Source organism: Pongo abelii, chromosome 1, assembly GCF_028885655.2.
Source record: "Pongo abelii isolate AG06213 chromosome 1, NHGRI_mPonAbe1-v2.0_pri, whole genome shotgun sequence".
In the NCBI taxonomy this organism is placed as follows: domain Eukaryota; kingdom Metazoa; phylum Chordata; class Mammalia; order Primates; family Hominidae; genus Pongo; species Pongo abelii.
The window spans coordinates 89,581,483-89,602,006 of NC_071985.2; the positions used below are offsets into that span (position 1 = coordinate 89,581,483).

Below are 20,524 nucleotides of genomic sequence, written 5' to 3' on the forward strand. Positions count from 1 at the left end.
ACTTGTCTGGTTTTGCAGGTTCACAACTGAAGAAGAATTTTGCCTCAGGGTGAATCATATCTCAAGTCTCACCCATACCTGATTTAAATAATATTTAGATGGATTTTGGACTTACAGTTGATGCTGGAATGGGTTAAAACTTCTGGTATTGTGGGAATGGGGTGAATGTATTTTGCATGTGAGAAGGACATGAATTTTGAGAGGCCAGAGGGTGGAATGTTAGGGCTGAATTCTGTCCTCCCACAACATTTATATGTAGAAGTTCTAATCCCGAGTACCTCAGAATGTGATTGTATTTGGAGACAGGGCATCTAAAGAGGTAATTAAGTTAAAATGGAATTGTTAGGGTGAACCCTAATACAATATGACTGATGTGCTTATAAGAAGAGATTAGGACATAGACAACATAGACAAAGGAATGACTGTGGAGACACAATGAAAAGGTGGCCAACTACAAGCCGAAGAGAGAGGTCCCAGGAAAAACCGAACCTGCCAACACCTTGAACTTGGATTTCTAGTCTCCAGAATTGTGAGAAATACATTTCTGTTGTGTAAGCCATCTATTCTGGGGTATTCTGTTATGGCATCCCTATCACACTAATACAGATGAGTAAAGAATATTAATAGAGAGGTACAGAAAAGAATACAAATGGCTATTCAATACATGAAAAGATGGCTAGACACAGTGGCTCACGCCTATAATCCCAGCACTTTGGGAGGCTGAGGAGAGTGAATTGCTTGAGGCCAGGAGTTCAAGACCAGCCTGGCCAACATGGCAAAACCCTGTCTCTACTAACAATACAAAAATTATCCAGGCATGTGGTGCATGCCTGTAATCCCAGCTTCCTGGGAGGCTGAGACAGGTGAATTGCTTGGACTCAGAAGGTGGAGGTTGCAGTGAACTGAGATCGCACCACTGCACTGCAGCCTGGGCAACAGAGCAAGACTCTGTATCAAAACAAACATAAAACATAAAACATGAAGAGATGCTCATCTCATTCATAAGAAAAATATAAATTTAAGCCATGAAATACTATTGTAACTATTCAATTTATCAACAAAGAAATGTTTGACAATACTTTGTTATTGAGCATATAAGGAAATGTTCTCTCAAACATTGCTGGTGGGAGGGTTACTTGATAACATGGAGGGAAATTCAGCAATATCTAGCAACATTAAAAATGTATATACTAAGCTAGGTGCAGTGGTGCCTGTAATAGCAGCTTCTTTGGAGGCTGAGGTGGAAGGATTGTTTGAGGCCAGGAGTTTGGAATCAGCCTGGGCAACACAGTGAGAACCAGTCTCTACAAAATAAAATAATAATAAATAAAAATTTAGGATTTTAAAGCCAGGCATGGTGGCACATGCCTGTAGTCCCAGCTACTTGGGAGGTTGAGGGAAGCAGATAGCTTGAGTCCAGGAGTTTGAGACTAGCCTGGACAACAAAATGAGACTATGTCTCTATGAAATACTGGTAATAGTAGTAGTAATAATAATAATAATAAATTCAGGATTTAAAAGCTGGGCATGGTGGCAAGTACCTGTAGTCCCAGCTACTTGGGAGACTGAGGCAGGAGGATCACTTGAGCCCAGGAATTGGAGACAAGCCTAGGTGATGTAGTGGGATGATGTCTCAAAAAAAAAAATGCATATACCATTAGATTCAGTAATTTGACCCCATGTATATATTCTAGATTTATCCATCAGAATATAACCTAGTCACATAAGCATGAAAAGATAGGTGCACAAGAATATTCATTGCAGCCTTGTTTATAAGAGAAAATATTGGAAACAATATTTCTATAAGCGGAAACAATATTTCTATAAGCAGAAACATTTCTACAAGTAGGAGACCAGTTACATGAAGTATGGTGATTATATAACATGTAACGAATTTACGAGTGTGTCTTCTAATCTTGACATCTGTGTATATGGAATTAGGTGAAAAACGATCAATATAGTAGTCATATTTATCTTAGAGAGAGAAATTCCTGGAGAAAAAGAATGTCTGTTTTTAAAAATAAAAGATCAAGAGAAGGGGCTTCGAAATGGCTGACTAGAAGCATTTAATGCCTACCTCCTCTACTTAGAAGAACAAAAGTAGTATACAAACAGTCCTATTTCAAATACATTTTCCAAGGGAGAATGCTGGAATTCAACAGAGATATGACAGGAAACACTAAAAGCAGGGAAGGAGAAGGAACAGAGGCAGCCTCCCTGGCTGAGATCTGCTGGGAGCTGGGAGTGATTTCCCAATAGAGGTGAGCGAGAGACTTCCAGTGGCCCACATCCCACTGCAGAATCATGCAATCCTGGCCCACATGAGACCCCTTTGACCCTCCCAATCCCTGAAACTACCATAGGGAGCTGCTGGGAGACTGTGGGATAGAACTGCTCCAGGGAGGGAGCTCCTACTGGGTTCCATATTCTTTCTGAGACCTCTGCAGTTATAGTAAGGGACCATTTTCAAACTTAGCCTTTGGCAGAATGCATGCTGTCCTGGGGCCCAACAGTGCTGGGTCTGAGGTGTTAGGGAAACTAAAACTGTTGCTGCTGAGACTAGAGTATGGACTGGGAGCACTCTGCAGGTAGAGCTAAGTAGCAAGAGAGGTGTGGGCTGCAGTTTCTGGTACTAGGAAGTGAATGCTGCTGTGACTGAGACTGGGTAAAGTAGTGGGATGTGAGTTGCTGCTGCAACTTGGTTGCAAGCTGGGCAAAAGCTCCTGCAGCTAGTGCTGGTTTGGGGGAAGCCCTCCTAGGACTGAGGCTGAGAGGGATGCATATTCCCCATCTGCCATCCAAGGCTGTGGCCACTGAACGTGGCCTCACCTTCTCCAGTGGCAGGGCCTCACTGTGGCGACTACTGTCCTCACCTGAGCACTCTGCCTGGGGCCTGAGGATGGCCCTGCTTCCACATACCATAGCTGGTGTCTGCTTTCACCATTGAGGGGCCTGAGCACAAGCCCACTCTGCCTGGCTTCCCCCTTCCCCCTTGGAAAGAGAACACATAGGCCAGCATCTTGGGGATTGCCCAACCCAATCCACTGCCTTGGGCACCTGAGCATTTTTCCACAGGCGCCTAGGGTGGGCCTAACTCCCAGCCACTATCACCTACCTGCAAGTGCCACCTGTGGTCCTGGAGACTGGTCTGCCCAGGCCATTGCAGCCACCATCAACATCAATGCACACTGCTTGGGACCCAGAGAATCATCCCACTACTGTCATTGCCCATGCCACACTGACTGCCCAGGGGCCTGAGAACATGCTCAACACCCTTCAGCCCACTGCTGCCATTATCGGTATCTGAGCAAGCCACCTGGAGACCTAAAAATCGGCCTGCTGATAAGCATAAACACAAGTGACAGCATACACTGCCTTGAGGCACAAAGATAGTATGCTGCCACCACTGTGGCCTGATGACTGGCCCATTTGACATTTCAATCCTCAGCGCAACTTCACCACAGCCTCTGTTAATAAACACACCCTGACGTACTGAGGAAATCACAGATACCGCGAATGTTATTTACAGCCAAATAAATCACACAGAGACTATACTACTGCATGCACCCAGAATCAAAGCCAGAGTGCCCTACCCCAACAACACAATAGACACATTTTCAGGAAAAATACCTCCCCATGAAAGTAAATTAAAATTAAGAAGAAGCTCAGTGAGATACAAGAGAATTCTGAAAAAAAATACAAAGAAATCAGAAAAACAATTCTGGATATGAATGACAAATTAACCAAAGAGATAGATATCTAAAAAACAGAATCAATAGAATTCTGGAATTGAAGAATTCACTGAAGGAAATACACAATATACTTGAAAGCTTCAACAATAAACTAGATTAGGCTGAAGAAACAATCTCACAACTTGAAGACAGGTCTTTTGAAATAATTCAGCCAAACAAAAAGTAAATAAATAAAAAGAATAAAAAAGAATGAGCTAAACCTTTGTTACATTTGGGACAACATAAAGTGATAAAATATTCAAATTATTTTATCCCTGAGGGCAAAGAGACAAAGAGCTGATTAGAAAATGTATTTAATGAAACAATAGCAGAAAACTCCCCAAGTCTAGCAAGAGTCTTAGACATCCAGATACAGGAGGCTCAGTGATTCCCAGGAAAATACAATGCAAAAAGATCTCCATGACACATCACAGTCAAACTGCCTGAAGTCAAAGAGTAAATCATAAAAACAGTAAGAGAAAAACATCTAGCCACCTATAAACGAAAGCCCAGCAGGCTAATGGTGGATTTCTCAGCAGAAACTTTGCAGGCCAGAAGAGAATGGAATAATATATTCAAAGTGTCAACCAAAAATACTATATCTGGGAAAATTATTCTTCATAAAAAAGGAGAAATAGCCTTTCCCAGACAAGCAAATGCTGAGAGAATTTGTTACCACTAGATGGGGTCCTACAAGAAATGCTCAAGGGAGTCCTAAACCCAGAAGCAAAAGATGACATTTACCATGATGGAAACACACAGAAGTATAAAACTCATTTGTAAAGCAATCACACAAAGGGTGAAGAGAAAGGACTTGAATGATGTCACTACAGATACCTACCAAACCACAATGACAAACAAGAGAGAAAGAAACAAAGAATATATGAGACAACCAGAAAACAATTAACAGTATACAGGAAAAAGCTTCACATATCAATAGTAACTCTGAATGTAAATGGATTAAATTATCCATTTAAAAGATGTAGAATGGTGGAATGGATTTAAAAACATGATCCATCTATATGTTAATTACACAAAATTCACCTTAACAGTAAAGATATATAGACTACAAGTAAAGAAATGGAAAAACAATTCCATGCAAATGGAAACCAAAAGGAAGCAGGAATAGCTAGCTATATTTATATCAGATAAACAGACTTTAAGTCAAAAACAGTTAAAAAAAAAAAAAAAAGACAAACAATGCCATTATATAATGATGAAGGGATCAATCCAGCAAGAAGATATAACAACTCTAAATGTATATGCACCCAACACTGGAGCACCCAGATTCATAAAGCAAATATTACCAGAGACAGAGTGAGAGTAAGAGTGTGTGTGTGTGTGTGTGTGTGTGTGTGAGAGAGAGAGAGACTGCAACAGAATAATAGTGGAGGACTTCAGCACTCCACTCTCAGCATTAGGCAGAGCTTCTAGATGGAAAATCAACAAAGAAACATTGGATTTAAATTGGAGTTTAGACCAAATGGTCCTAACAGATATTTACAGAACATTCTATCCAACAATTGCAGAATATACATTCTTTTCATTAATAGACGAAACATTCTCCAGGATAAACTATTTGTTAGGCCACAATACAAGTCTCAACAAATTTTAAAAAATTGAAATCATATCAAATATATTTTCAATTCCAACGGAATAAAACTAGAAATCAATATTAACAGGAACTTTGGAAATGACACAAATACATGGAAATTAAACAACATGCTCCTGACCATTGGGTCAACAAAGAAATTAAGATGGAAATTTAAAAAAAGTTCTTGAAACAAATGAAAAAGAAAGCACAACATACCAAAAGCTATGGAGTACAGCAAAAGCAGTGCTGAGAGAAATTTATAGAAATAAATGCCTACGTGAAAAAAGTATAAAGATCACAAATTAATAATGTAACAATGCACTTCAGGAACTAGAAAAGCAAGAACAAACTAAACCCAAAATTAGCAGAAGAAAAGAAATAATAAATATCAGAGCAAAACTCAATGAAGTAGGGACTAAAAAAATGCAAAGAATCAATGGAACAAAAAGTTAGCTCTTTGAAAAGACAGACAAAATTAATAACTTGCTAGCTAGGCTAATTAAGAAAATAAGAGAGAAGACCCAAATAAACAAAATCAGAAAAAGTGGAGACATTACAACTGACATTACAGAAATACAAAATACCACAATACAAAAGACCGTCAGAGACTATTATGAACAACTATACTCTGGCAAACTGAAAAGCCTAGAGAAAATGGATAAATTCCTAGAAACATACAACCTACCAAGACTGAATCAGTAAAAAATAGAAAATCTGAACAGACACCAATGACAAGTAGTGAAATTAATCTGTAATAAAAAAGTTTCCCAACAGAGAAAAGCCCAAGACTGATGGATTCACAGCCAAATTCTACCAAATATACAAATAATAACTAATATCAATCCTCCTGAAACTATTCTTAAAAATCAAAGCAGGGGGAATTTTCCTTAACTCATTCTATGAGGCCAGCATCATGCTAATACCAAAATCAGACAAGGACACAACAACAAAAAGAAAACTACAGGCCAATATTCCTGATGAACATAGATGCAACAATCCTCAACAAAATACTAGCAAACAGAATCCAACATCATATCAAAAAGAAAATACATGATCAAGTGGGATTTATCCCACGGATGCAAGGATGGTTTAACATATGTAAATCAATAAATGTGATACACCACATCAATAGACTGAAGGATAAAAACCATATGATCATCTCAATGGTTATAGAAAGAGCACTTGATACAGTCCAAATCCTTTCCTGAAAAAATTTCTCAACAAACTAGGAATAGAAGGAATATATCTCAAAATAATAAAGCCCATGTATGACAATTCCACAATTAACATTGTACCAAATGGAGAAAAGTTGAAAACCTTTCTTCTGAGAACTGGAACAAGATAAGGATACCCACTTTCACGACTTTTATTCAACATAGTACTGAAAGTTCTACTCAGAGAAATTAGGCAAAATAAAGAAAGAAAAAACATTCAAAGTGTAAAAGAGAAAGACAAATTGTTCCTCTTTGCTGATGATATAATTTTTTTTTTTGAGACAGGGTCTCATTTTTTCACCCAGGCTGTAGTGCAGTGGTATAGTCGTGACTCACTGCAGCCTCAACCTCCTGAGATTCAAGCAATCCTCCCACCTCAGCCTCCAGAGTAGCTGATACTACAAGCACATGCCACCACGCCCAGCTAATTTTTGTATTTTTTGTAGAGATGGGGTTTTGCTATGTTGTTCAGGCTGGTCTTGAACTTCCGAGCTCAAGCATTCCACCTGCCTTGGCCTCCCAAAGTGCTAGGATTACAGGTGTGAGCCACCACGCTCAGCCTGATGATGTGATCTTATAACTAGAGAAACCTAAAGACTCCACCAAAAAACTCTTAGATTTGATAAATGAATTCAGTAAAGTTGCAGGATAGAAATCAGTGTACAAAAATCAGTAGCATTTCTATACACCAATAATTATTTAATCAAGAAGGAAATAAAGAAGTCAATCCCATTTACAATAGCTATTAAAAAACCCTAGGAATAAGTATAACCAAGGAGGTGAAAGATCTCTACAAGCCAAACTACAAAACACTGATGAAAAAAATCATAGATGACACAAACAAATGGAGAAATATCCCATGCTCATGGACCAGAAGAATCAATATTGTTAAAATGACCATATTGCCCATAGAAGCTACAGATTCAAGGGAATCCCTATCAAACTACCAACCTTATTCTTCTCAGATTAGAAAAACAATCTTTTTAAAAAAAATTTTTTTTTAGACACAGTTTTCACTCTCTCACGCAGGCTGGCTTTCAGTGGCATGATCTTGGCTCACTGCAACCCCTGCCTCCCAGATTAAAGTGATTCTCCCGCCTCAGACTCCTGAGTAGCTGGGATTACAGGCGCCCATCACCACCCCTGGCTAATTTTTGTATTTTTAGTAGAGACAGGGTTTCACCATGCTAGCCAGGCTGGTCTCAAACTCCTGACCTCAAGAGATCTGCCTGCCTCAGCCTCCCAAAGTGTTGGGATTACAGGCATGAACCACTGTGCCTGGCCAGAAAAAAAAATCCTAAAATATATATGGAACCACAAAAGACCATGAATAGTCACAGCAATGCTAAGCAAAAAGAACAAAACTAGAGGCATCACATTACTCGACTTCAGTACACAGTATATGGCTATAGTAACCAAAAGAGCATGGTATTATAAAAATAGACACATAGACCAATGGAACAGAGAACACAGAAATAAAGCCACAGATTTATAGCCAATTGACCTTTGACAAATCCAACAAAAACTTACACTGGGGAGAAAAGACACTTTTTATTTATTTATTTATTTATTTATTTATTTATTTTTTAATTTTTATTTTTTTAGAGACCACTTGCAGTTTAATTGTGGGGAGGCTGAGGAGAGCAGCATTTTTACCAAATTGGTGTAAAAATGAAATGGGGTCCAGACGTGTACACTGGCAGCTACAGTAAATCTAAAAATCTGAGCAGCAATTTGAACAATTTCTTGGAAAAACAAACACTAACAAACACTGAGTTGGTGCCCTGTGCGGCCCGCAGGGTTGGAGGCCAGCTCCGCATCACGGGTGCAGCCCCGCACTGTGGGCCTGCATCCCGGGGATCCCGGCTTCTCGGGGAGTGGCCGGTGACCTCCCACGCAGTGGGCTGAGCCAAGCCTGGCTGAGAGGGGGCCGCAGCCAGCACGCCCGGGTGGCCGCCCGCGCCCGCAGGGGACATCGGGGAAATGGGTGCAGTGTGCGGGACCCGCATGCTGCCCGAGGAGTCTTTGCAGGGTGGACAGGCCTGGGGGTCTCTACCAGCAATGCAATAAATAAGCAAATCCAAGAGGAGAAAGACCAAGCACAAACCCCACTGGCACACAAGGCCCAGCCCGGTTCCTGCGGGCGTCGCCGGCTCTTCACAGACAAGGAGTCTCCAAGTTGGCGGCTCCGGTGTTCCTGACTTGCCATGGGAGGCGGCGGGTGGGTGGGACACGCCTGACGCCCACGTCTAGCAGCCTCGGGGGGCAGTGGCACTGGGCCGGGCAGGGTCCCACCGGCAGGACCCTTCCAGCCCCGCTGCGCGGCGGTGAGGTGGGGATGGAGGAACGGTCTCCAGTGGCAGGTGGGGGTGCGGGCCTAGCCCTCCCGCACGCTCACACCTGGTTCAGCCAGGGTGCTGATGATGAACTCCAGGCCGCTGCCCTCTGGGAGCATGCGGTGGTCACCCTCGATGACGTGGACGGACAACTTTTCAATAAATGGTGCTGGGAAAATTGAATAGTCACATGCAGAAGAATGAAGTTGAACCCCTATTTCTCATCATATGAAAACACCTCCTCAAAATCAGTTAAAGACTTGAATGTAAGACCTGAAAACTATAAAAATACTAGAAGAAAACCTAGGGAAAACTCTCCTGGACATTGGTCTGGACAAATAATTTATGACTAAGACCTCAAAAGCACAGGCAACAAAAACAAAAATAGACAAAAGGGATTTAAACTAACAAGCTTTTGCACAGCAAAAGAAATAATCTACAGAGTGAAGAGACAACCAGTTGAATGGCAGATATATTTGTAAACTATTCATCTGACAGGGAACTAATATCCAGAATATACAAGGAACTCAAATAACTCAACAGAAAAAAAAATAATTCCATTAAAAAGTGGGCAAAGGATATAAATAGACATTTCTCAAAAGAAGACATACACATGACCAACAGATATATTAAAAAATGCTCAATATCACCAATTATCTGAGAAATACAAATGAAAATCACAATGAGATATTATCTCACTCCAGTCAGAATGGCGGTTATTTAAACACTAACCACGTGTTGGCAGGATGTGGAGAAAAGGGGAACTCTTAGACACTCTTGGTGGGGATGGAAACTAGTACAGCCACTATGCAAAACAATATGAAGATTTCTCAAAAAACTAAACATTTAATTAGCATTTGATCCAGTAATACCACTACTGGATATCTACCCAAAGGAAAAGAAAAGAAATTGATATATCCAAGGAATACCTGCATTTGTATGTTTATTGCAGCACTATTCTCAATAGCAAAGATATAGAATTAATCTGTGTCTCTTAGCGGAAGAATGGATAAAGAAAATGCAGTATGCACATACATACATATATGTATACACATCATGGAATACTAATCAGCCATAAAAGAATGAAGTCATGTCTTTTGCAGCACCATGGATGAAACTGGAGGCCATTATCCTAGCTGAAATAACTCAGAAACAGAAAGTAAAATACCACACGTTCTCACCTATAAGTGGAAGCAATGGGTACACATGGACATACAGAGTAGGAATAATGGATAGTGGAGCCTACAAGAGGTAGGAGGGTGGGAGAGGAGTGAGGGTTGAAAAATTGTCTATTGAGTACAATGGTCACTCTTCGGGTGATGGGTGCACTGAAAGCCCAGACTTCCCCAGCATGCAATATGTGCATGCAATAAACCTGCACTTGTACCCTCTAAATATATTTAAACAATTTAAAAATCCATAAAAAAGAATGAAATCATGTCTTTTGCAGCAATGTGGCTGAAACTGGAGGTCATTATCTTAAGTGAAATAAGCTAGGCACAAAAAGACACATACCTTACTTATATGTGGGTACTAAAAATTTTGATCATGTGGAGGTAGATCGTGGAAAGATAGCAGAGACTGAGAAGGGTGAGTGTGGGGAGTGGGTTGTGGGGGGATGATGAAGAGAAGTGGGTTAAAGGGTACAAACATACAGTAAGATAGAAAGAATCAATTCAATTTTTGATAGCAGAGTAGGGTGACTATACTTAACAGGAATATATTGTACTCAGGCAGCAGACACACTGAAAACCCTGACTTGATCAGTATGCACTATATACATATGACAAAATTTCACACATACCCCATAAATTTGCACAAATAAAAAAAAGAAAAGATCAAAACACAGAAGCTCTCTGGAACTCACCATAGACGAACAGGGTGAATTCCTCCTCAGTGGTGACTTCAAAATTCCTTTGGTTTATCTGGGCTTTGTAGGATCCTGCATCATTCAGAGTCAGATTTCTGATGCACAGGGAGTAATTCCACTTAGTGATGTCTAGTCGGCCCAGGTAGCTTTTGACCATAACGGTTACATTTTCTTTGGGACGTGCGAAAGCAAGAGCATTTTTGGGACCAATCCAGATGACGTGCTCAATCTCTGTGTCTACTGAGATATTTAGGGGGAAAGTCACAGAACCCCCTAGGATCCCTGACACCACTGTTGGGGCCGAGTCCTTTCCAGAGGCTCTTAGTCCTGCAGAGATAGAAGAGGGACTTGGAGGAGCAGCTAGACTCCTTGAGCTAGCCTTCTTTCTTTTACCCTGTGAATATACATGGGGCATAAATGTCAGATGCTGAGAAATGAAATGAGATTCTCGTCCTCCTTCTTCTAGGTCCATTGCCTAGCAAAGTCATTAATTCCTCCATTCTCCAAACACTGTCTCCCTTAAAAGTAGCCACAACAATCTGTGAAACAGATCTTCTGGGTTTCTGTTCCAGTAGGGGAATTAGCCTTGTGACTTTGGGTACATTTCTGAATTTTTCAGTGAATCAGTTTACTTATCTAAAAGGTTGAAATGTTCATACCTGCACCATTTTCTTCAAGAGATATGATAAAAATGAAATGAAAGCAGGTTGCTGCAAATTGTGAAGAGCCAATGAAGTATAAAGGAGCATATTTTTAAAAATATGGGTGGGTAGAGGGATGGTTAGATGGGCAGGTGAGTGATAAAGCAAGCAAAGTAAAACGTTTGTGTTAGAATCTAGGTAGTAGGCATATGAATGTTCAGGGTAAATGCTCCAACTTTTCTGAATGTTTGAGAACTCTCACAGCAGTGTCGGGAACTAAAGGAGCTTCTCCTACCTCTACCTCACCCTACTTTTCCCCTCATTGTCCATGGGATCTCAGATTGACTTTGGTTTGGCCAGGTTTGGGGGTGGGAATAGCTGGTGGTACCAGTACAGTTCCTGATTTCCTCATCTTAGGCAAGATCATATTCCTGATAAACATTGTTACCAAGGCATCTAGGAAGCTGGTATTTGGCCAAAGCAGTTAATTTTCTTGTAGGGACCCTATGGGTGTCTTCTGGGTGACCCTAGCTTGGATTCCCACATTCCAGGGCTTCCGAGGCTCTGGAGAGCACTTTGGAAATTCTAGACCAAATCAGATGGGTTTGGGACCCAGACTCCACCAGGAATTCTGGGTGGGAAAATAAGTAGAAAATGTTAGAGACAAAAAAGGAGCATAAGCATAGCCTGGAGGGGTGGAAGAAAGCTGAAGCAAGCTCTGAAAACCCAGAGGTTACAGAATATGCAGACACTGGAAGGAGAGAGGCTGCTTGGTGCAGGTCATGGGGGTTCTCTGCTTAGACCTCCATCAGCCAAGGACTTGCACCTTGTGGAGAGGCAGCTATGGAGCATGCAGGGGTAGGGATCCTGGACATGAGAAGGTCGGGTCAGGTGGATTCTTTAGACAGATTCAGGATGAGTTGATGTGAGGTTGGTTTGAGGTCTTCTAAAAGAGAGCTCTTCCCATCTGGAAGACACTGCTTACGATTGCTATGTGTGAATTAGGTACTTTATGTAAATTATCTCATTTAATTCTCATAACTATACTATAATTAGCCCCTTTTTACAGAAGAGGAGCTGAAATTTAGAGAATTTAAGCCACTTCCCTGAGATTACAGGGTTGATCAGTCACAGAGTCCAGATCCTATGTCCATGATGCCCCTGAAGTAGGGAGGCCAGGAGTACTGTCCATCTGTATCCTGGAAGCCCAGGAGCTGCTGGGTCTTGACTGGGTGCATATGACTTGTTTTGACTTCAAATTTTCTTACATCAGACAAAAACCATAAACAAAGCCTCACAGACTGTCAGTGGAGGGGCCAGGATGTGGGCCTCACAGGGCAAATCTTGTTGCAGAAGACAGTGCAATGCAGCTCCCAGTACAATGACAGGTCCCCAGTACCAGTCATTTTATTTTGAATTGCACCATAGGACACATAATAAAAGAGCATTCAAAGATTGCAATAACTGAATTTGACTCACCTGTCTCTTAATAGTTTCCAAAGAATGCACAGAACAGTAATTATAATAATAACAATCATAGCTTCTGCCAACTATGTGCCACTATACGTGTGTGTGTGTGTGTGTGTGTATAGATCATCTACAATCTGTAAGAGTGTTGCATGATGCATCCTACTAACTATATTTTACACTTAAGAAATAGAGGCCCACACCACTAATAAATGATGGAGCAATGATTTAATTTCAGATGTTCCTGATACTAAAGTGAGAGGGGTCTTTTCACTCAACTGCTTTTTTAAGTTCCTGAAATGACTCTTTGGAGATACAAAAGCATCATCCTTTCAGACCAAAAGAGTGAGATTTGAGGTCATCCTAATCAGTGGAGCCAGACCGAAGGAGATGCCTCTTTGCTCTGAACTGTTTGAAATTCACTGCATTAATCATTTGAGGCTTGGATGACCTTGAATGTAGCTTATTTCAGGTTTGCTCAACACAATCAAGGAACACTCCAAAGGTTGGACGTAAACATAAACAGCCTTGCTGCTTTCTGTGTGTTTTGATGAGCCAAGATAAAATTGAAAGTGAAGAGAGGTCAGACTGGACCTCAGCCCTGAGGTCTAGGCTCCTCGTTCACCCATATCTGCATCTAGGAGTGTTTCTAGAGCTCCCTTCAGGCACCAACAGCCAACCCCCACTGCTCTCAGATCTCTAGTGCTACCTGCACCATCATCCCTGAAGCCCTGGAGAAAGCAGCACCACAGAAGGACAGTAGCTGCCATAGTCCCAGGTGACTGAGATCCTCTCTGGGGTACTGGATTGGCTCTATCTGCTGAACAGTGGGGTTCCGGGCCATGCAGCGGAGAGATGTTTCCCAGGAGTTGGGTCTTGATAGGGAGGAAAAAGGTTGAGGAGAAAAGGATATCCAGATAGACGCCGCCTTGCCCAGGGTCACCTAACCACCTCCAGGTCCCCAGTGAAGCCTCAGTAATAAAGCCAGTGTATATGATAACCAAGGCAGGATATGTAGAAAGAAGCTCCAGAAGTTCTCTCTATCCCTAGGAAATTGCTAGGTGGCTTCTCATCAGGGGATTTTCCTGGATCCCTCTGTGGGTTTTATCCACGCTATACAGGGAACAAACTCATTATGTACTTGGCATTTCTTAGGAAAGTGTGAGGGCGAGAGAAATGTAGTTTGAGCCCAGAGCTATTTGAGACCGGGGCTAGAATGTTACCCCCTTCATAGTACACGAATATGCACACATGCAAAGTAATTTCTGGCAAGGAGAGGAGTTTCCCGATTTTACCAACAAGAACTGGGCTCACGCCTGTAATCCCAGCACTTCAGGTGGCTGAGGCGGGCAGATCATAAGGTCAAGAGATCGAGACCACCCTGGCCAACATAGTGAAACCCTGCCCCTACTAAAAATACAAAGTTTAGCTGGGTGTGGTGGCATGCACCTGTAATCCCAGCTACTCAAGAGGCTGAGGTAGGAGAATCGCTTGAACCCGGGAGGTGGAGGTTGCAGTGAGCCGAGATTGTGCCACTTCACTCCAGCCCGGCAACAGAGCAAGACTCTGTTAAAAACAAAAAACAAAAAACAAAAAGAAGAATCTCCCAGGCAGGGAATGCAACTGGCCTCAGAAGAACCCCAGTAGCAAGAAGTGGTGGCCATAAAGTGGACTTACCCATGAGCAGGAAGAGGAGAGAGGTCTGTAGAACAGAAGAGAATGTTTGCAGCTGACTCCTCTGTGGCTTACTGGAGAAAGGCCCAGGAGCCCAGTCATCTGTGTGACTCTTTGGTGCCACCATGATGATCTATTTTCAGAACTGAGACTGAAGGAGGATGCACTTACCACAGCTTCCGCACGTGTCACAGCTTCTGCATGTGTATGTGCGTGTGTGTGTGCATGTGTATGTGTATGTGTGTGTGTCTCAGAGGGAGCATTGTTTATACAAAACACCACAGACTCCTCCCATCTGCGCAGGCAGGTAGACTTCCCAAGTCTATTCAGGGCCTCATTTGTGACTGATGTGGAGCGTCACTTGCTTTGACATCAAGGGACTTGGGTTCTAAATTTGGCTCCTAAAGGTGACTGCTAAAGATCTGTACCTCCTGGCATTCATGCCTCTGTGTAATCACCTCTTCTTGAGTGTGGCCTGGATTTAGTGACTTGCTTCAAGTAAACAGAATGTGGCAGAGATGTGGGATGGGTCACTTCTGAGATTAGGTTACAAAAAAGCTGTGACTTCCATCTTGGGGTTAGCATGTGTGTGCATATGCTCTCTCTCTTTCTCTTGCCCTCTCTCCCTCTCTCTCTTTCCCACTATCTCTGTCTCCCTACCTTACACTGAGGGGAGCCAGGTATTATTTTGTGAGATACTTTAGGGAGAGGGTTCCAAAACTAAGAACAGAGGGAGGCCCCCAGCCAACAACCAGCGAGGAGCTGATTCCTCTGGCCAACAGTCCATGAGGACTGAGGCCAGCCAAGAATCACATGAGTGAGACTGGAAGTGGATCCTCCCCAGGAGGGCCTTGAAATGACTGCAGCCCTGGCTGACACCGTGATGTTAGCTATGTGAGTACCTTAAGCCAGTGGCACCCAGCTAAGCCATGCCCAGATTCCTTATCAAGAGAAACTGTGAGATAATAAATGTTTTGTTTTTAAAATTTTTTTAACTTTTTATTTTTCATCAAAAATGCTTACTGTTTTTAGCTGTGAAGTTTGGGGAAATTTGTTACACAGCAACAGATAACTAATACAGTGACCCAATACATTTTCTATTTTGCTCAAGGCAGTTTGTGCTAGCTTTCTGTCACATGCAATGAAGGACTTTTAATATGGACAAAGGCATCAGGGAGACTGCAATGGGGGTGGACATCATATGTGACACTGTAGAGGTGATTGAGTTGAAAAGGTAGGCTGGAGAATGGCATGATTCCCTATATCCTGACTTGGGAAACTGTCTTTTTCTCCTCCTTCTTCTTGTCAGTAGTGTAATAGCTGGCCATGCTGTAGTTTGTGTTTCGGGCTTCAGGTCATTTGTTTACTTAGGCTGTAACATTAAGGGGACTTGGCAGGAAAACTTGAGGCTGGCAGAGTGTGTAGTTTTAGCTAATATTCGATGAAAGCTTACAGAGTGCTAGTCCATCTTCTAACACTTTAACATATTCACTCATTTGATCTTACAATAGTTTTATGAGATATCTTTTATCATCCCCATTCTATAAATGAGAAAACTGAGGTGGAGAGGGGTTAAATAGCTTACTATAAGTTTTATAGTTAGTAAGGACTTGAACCCAGGAAGTCTGGGTTCAAAGGAAGAAGGGAGAGAGAGAGGAACCATTAAGATAACAGGCTTCTGTCCATGGAAAGCATCTTTAGAGGCTGGTCATGATCTGATGTTGCACAATATTGAAAGTGACAGAATCTTGAAAATCTTTAAATTTTGTCCACTAGGAGCATGTCTTGTTTCACTCTAGCCTTGGTCCTGTGACTAGAATATGGGCTGTCTAGAGGGGATTGCAGGACATACAGTCAGGAGAGGTTACCAGAGCCCAGATAAAGCATCCTGTTACCAAGCTGAAGGCAACAAGAATCCAGTAGGAGTAGGAAGCTTCCTGGAGCTGCAGAGTGGAGGGAGAATGGGTGGAAGGGATGAGCCTGGGGATGAGAAGACAGGTGCGGAAGCTATTGAAGGAGTCTGGGTACAGAGCATGAGAGCAGGAACAGTCTGCATGGGAGGCGAGGGTAAAGGCAGAAGGGAATTCAGAGAGACTGGTAATAATAAAAATAATTACTAACATTTATTGGGTAATTACTATGAGTGAGACTCTGTGTTTAGAACTTTACATATGTTTTCTCCTTTAATCCTAAAATAGACCCTATTTGGGTGATACTCCGATTATCCCCATTTTAGAGATGAGGAAACTGAGATTTAGGAAAGTAACATCACTGAAATGACCTCCTTTGAAGTTGTGACCATAGGAGGACACAGTCTTATGATACACAAAATCCAATTTAAGTATTATCATTTAAGTATAGTAAAACCTAAATTAATATAAATTTTGGTACGATGCATTTGTTAAGTGTGCCCTGTCCTCACATGGGGAGGGCTAATATTCTCATCAGGATAGGGAGGCAAAGGCACTAGCATTGGGCATCAGGGAGCAACATCCAGTGATGTTGGCCCCGGCGTCTCCAGTGTTGTCCTTCTCAGTATCCTTCAACCAGCCCAGCAAATGGGTGTGACTGACTGGAAAATTTTTGAAATCCCTGCTACTGTCCCGGGAGTCCAGCCAGCTACAAGCCCAGAATCACCCCTGTCAATTGGGCATTGCCTCCAGGTAGCATCAGACTCCAGCCTGGGTTGAGATTTGGGTCTGGCAGCCACAGCCACATACTCAGCTGTGTTGCTTCACCACCAGCCCCCAACCAACACTTCATTCATTGTGCAAGTAAGACGACCCTGAATTTTACACAATTGCATTTTTTGGACTTTATTTTTAATGTTGTATTGACTTGCAGTATATATATGCTACTACAGATTGGAAGAATATGAAAGACTAGAATTTTGACAAGCTCAAAGCTTTTTACACTTAGATGAAAAGACAAATATATCTTAGGAGCTAAAGAAATTCAACATCAAATCAACTGCTGCAGCCACAGTAGAGGGAAGAATTAGGGAATGTCACAGTGTTCAAGTGGAAACTAGGGATATAGGCTATGAGACCAGCCTTTTAGAGGGTAGCAACAAAGCAAGCAAAAAGCGGTGCTGCTGGCTGGGCGCAGTGGCTCACGCCTGTAATCCCAGCACTTCGGGAGGCCGAGGTGGGCGGATCACATGAGGTCAGGAGCTCAGGACCAGCCTGACCAATATGGAGAAATGCTGTCTCTATCAAAAATACAAAATTATTGGGAGGTGGAGGTGGGCAGATCACGAGGTCAGGAGATTAAGACCATCCTGGCTAACATGGTGAAACCCCATCTCCACTAAAAAACAAAAACAAAAACAAAACAAAATTAGCCAGGCGTGGTGGCACGCGCCTGTAATCCCAGCTACTGGGGAGGCTGAGGAAGGAGAATCGCTTGAACCCGGGAGGCAGAGGTTGCGGTGAGCCGAGTTTGTGCCATTGCACTGCAGCCTGGGCAACAAGAGCGAAACTCCATCTCAAAAAAAAAAAGGGGTGCTGGTAATACCATTAGTTAACATGTCAGTGGTATTTCTGGTCATTAAGCAACTTTAGCTAGTTGAGAAGGTACCCCAGGAAACGGCTGTAAATGGGATGACATAATCGTTTCTTTTGTGGTTACGAATCTTTCAATCCCGGGAAAATAAGGAATACAAAATAGACATGTTCAAGGTAATCAGTTAATATTTTTTAAGTATATGTATTATTTGAGGAAATTTAGTTCATTAAAATTGTAGTAAACTTTGTTGCCGTGGTTTGAATGTATTTGTCCCTCTAAAATTCATATGTTGGAAACTTTTTTTTTTTTTTAATGAGACGGAGTCTCACTCTGTCACCCAGGTTGGAGTGTAGTGGTGCAATCTCAGCTTACTGCAACCTTTGCCTCTTGGGTTCAAGTGATTCTCCTGCCTCAGCCTCCCGAGTAGCTGGGACTACAGGCACGTGCCACCACACCTGACTAATTTTGTATTTTTAGTAGAGACAGGGTTTCACTATGTTGGCCAGGCTGGTCTCGAACTCCCAACCACAGGTGATCCACCTGCCTCGGCCTCCCAAAGTGCTGGGATTAGAGGTATGAGCCACTGTGCCTGTCCTATATATTGGAACTTAAACCCCAAAGCGATAGTATTGAGAGGTGGGGCCTTTTGGGAAATGATTAAGTCATGAGCACTCTGCTTTCATATATGGATTAACACCCTTATAAAAGAGACTTCAGAGAGTTATCTGGCCCTTTCTTGCCCTTCTACTCTTCTGCCATGTGAAGACAGTGTTCATCTCCTCTGGAAGATGCAGCAACAAAGCCCCACCCTGGAAGCAGAGAGTAAGCCCTAACCAGACCGAGAGTGTGCTGGCACCTTGATCTTGGACTTCTCAGCTTCCAGAACCATAAGAAATAAATTTCCACTACTTATAAATTGCCCAGTTTAAGATATTTTTGTTATAGCAGCCAGAATGAACTGAGATATTTGTGTTTCTCATTTGAAATATGTAATTGATTTACATTTGTGCATTTGTGATTTTAGTTGGAAATCTTAATTTACATGAAGAATTGAATAATTTAAGACAACTTAAGAATTGCCATACTTAGAAGTTTAATGTATTAGGTTTACAAGCCTTTAAGTATTTGGGAAGGTTTATTTGCTGATTAAAATACTTTAAAACAAAACTAAATATATTACATTTATTAGTTAGAATAATAAGGGAATCAACTTATAAATTTGTAAAATGAGTCAAATTATTATTATTATTATTATTTTATTTTTGAGACAGGATGTTGCTCTGTGACCAAGGCTGAAGTGCAGTGGTACGATCTCAGCTCACTACAACCTTTACTTCCCTGCTCAAGCGATCCTCCAGCCTCAGCCTCCTGAGTAGCTGGGACCACAGTCATGAGCCACCATGCCCGGCTCATTTTTGTATTTCTTGTAGAGATGGGGTTTCACCATGTTGCTCAGGCTGGTCTTGAACTCCCGAGCTCGAAGTGATCTGCTGCCTCGGCCTCCCAAAGTGCTAGGATTCCAGGTGTGAGCCACCATGCCTGGCCATGAGTTAAATCTTATTAATAGTCCTCAAGAAGGGTAGTTAAAATTTGCCTAATTTGTAAGCAGAACAGTAAGATTTGTAAGCTGAACTGAACTTAAGGCTGACTTAGGTTTTAAATTTATTTATTTAATAAATTGAATATGAGTTCTTAAAAGCAATATGGCCTATGAATAAATTTTTATGTGCAAAAACCATCTTCAAGGAAATAAATTATAATGGAGAACTCCTAACTCTTATTGATTGGCAGGTAGTTTGCCAAGGTCACACAACTAGCAAGCAGCAGAGGCAGGATTCAAACCAGAAAGCCTCATGCCCAACACACTGTACCCAACCAGAAAGTAAAACCACCTGCATTACTTTATTTTTTATTGACATAAATTTTCTTTCCCACTAGACTGTAAGCAACATGGTTGCAGACACTTCCTTTCATCTCTGTATCCCCAGTCCTTAGCACAGAGCCTTTGCGGCACCTAGCAGGAACTCAACAAATACACATTGAATGAAGGAGCGAGGAGAACGGTGGGGGGGGTGGGGGGGGATGGTATCCTGGCATCCAGGAGGAGAGAGTATTTCAAGTGTCAAATGCCACAGGCAGTTGTATTAGCTAGGGATCTTCAGAGAAACCACACCTTGAATATATATATATATTGTTTCCTTTTTTCTCTTTTAATAGGAATTGGCTCACATGATTATGCAGGCTGAGAAGTCTCATGATGTGGTGACTACACCACCAGGGAAGCTGGTGGTGTAGGTCCCAGCCTGCATCAGAAGACCTGAGAACTGGGAGGCTTGTAGTACAAGTGTCCTGACCCATAACCACAGGCCTGATGTCCAACGGCAAGAGGGAATGGATGTCCTAGCATCATCCTAGCCTGGGGCTTCAGGGAGGCCTTTCCCAAGGTGGTGATGACTGGAGATGGGCAATAGGAGGGTGTTAGGGTGAGGT

General features: G+C 42.1%; 1 protein-coding gene across 7 annotated transcripts in view; it reads right to left on the reverse strand.

The window, feature by feature from the left end:
* Nucleotides 1-14,710, reverse strand: part of LY9 (lymphocyte antigen 9) — a 32,696-nt gene extending 17,986 nt beyond the window's left edge. For 4 of the 7 annotated variants that reach the window (XM_063727084.1, XM_063727095.1, XM_003775516.5 and 1 more), the window contains exons 1-2: nucleotides 14,531-14,710; nucleotides 10,743-11,072 (exon numbers count right to left, since the gene is read on the reverse strand). In XM_063727084.1, coding sequence (XP_063583154.1) covers nucleotides 10,743-11,072; nucleotides 14,531-14,654 — 454 coding nt within the window. In that variant the 5' untranslated portion in view covers nucleotides 14,655-14,710. Of the gene's footprint in view, nucleotides 1-8,071; nucleotides 9,045-10,742; nucleotides 14,174-14,530 lie in introns of those variants that run through there. The other 3 variants (XM_063727080.1, XM_054526869.2, XM_009242010.3) reach the window with 2 other exon arrangements.
* Between the last annotated feature and the right edge of the window lie 5,814 nt (nucleotides 14,711-20,524).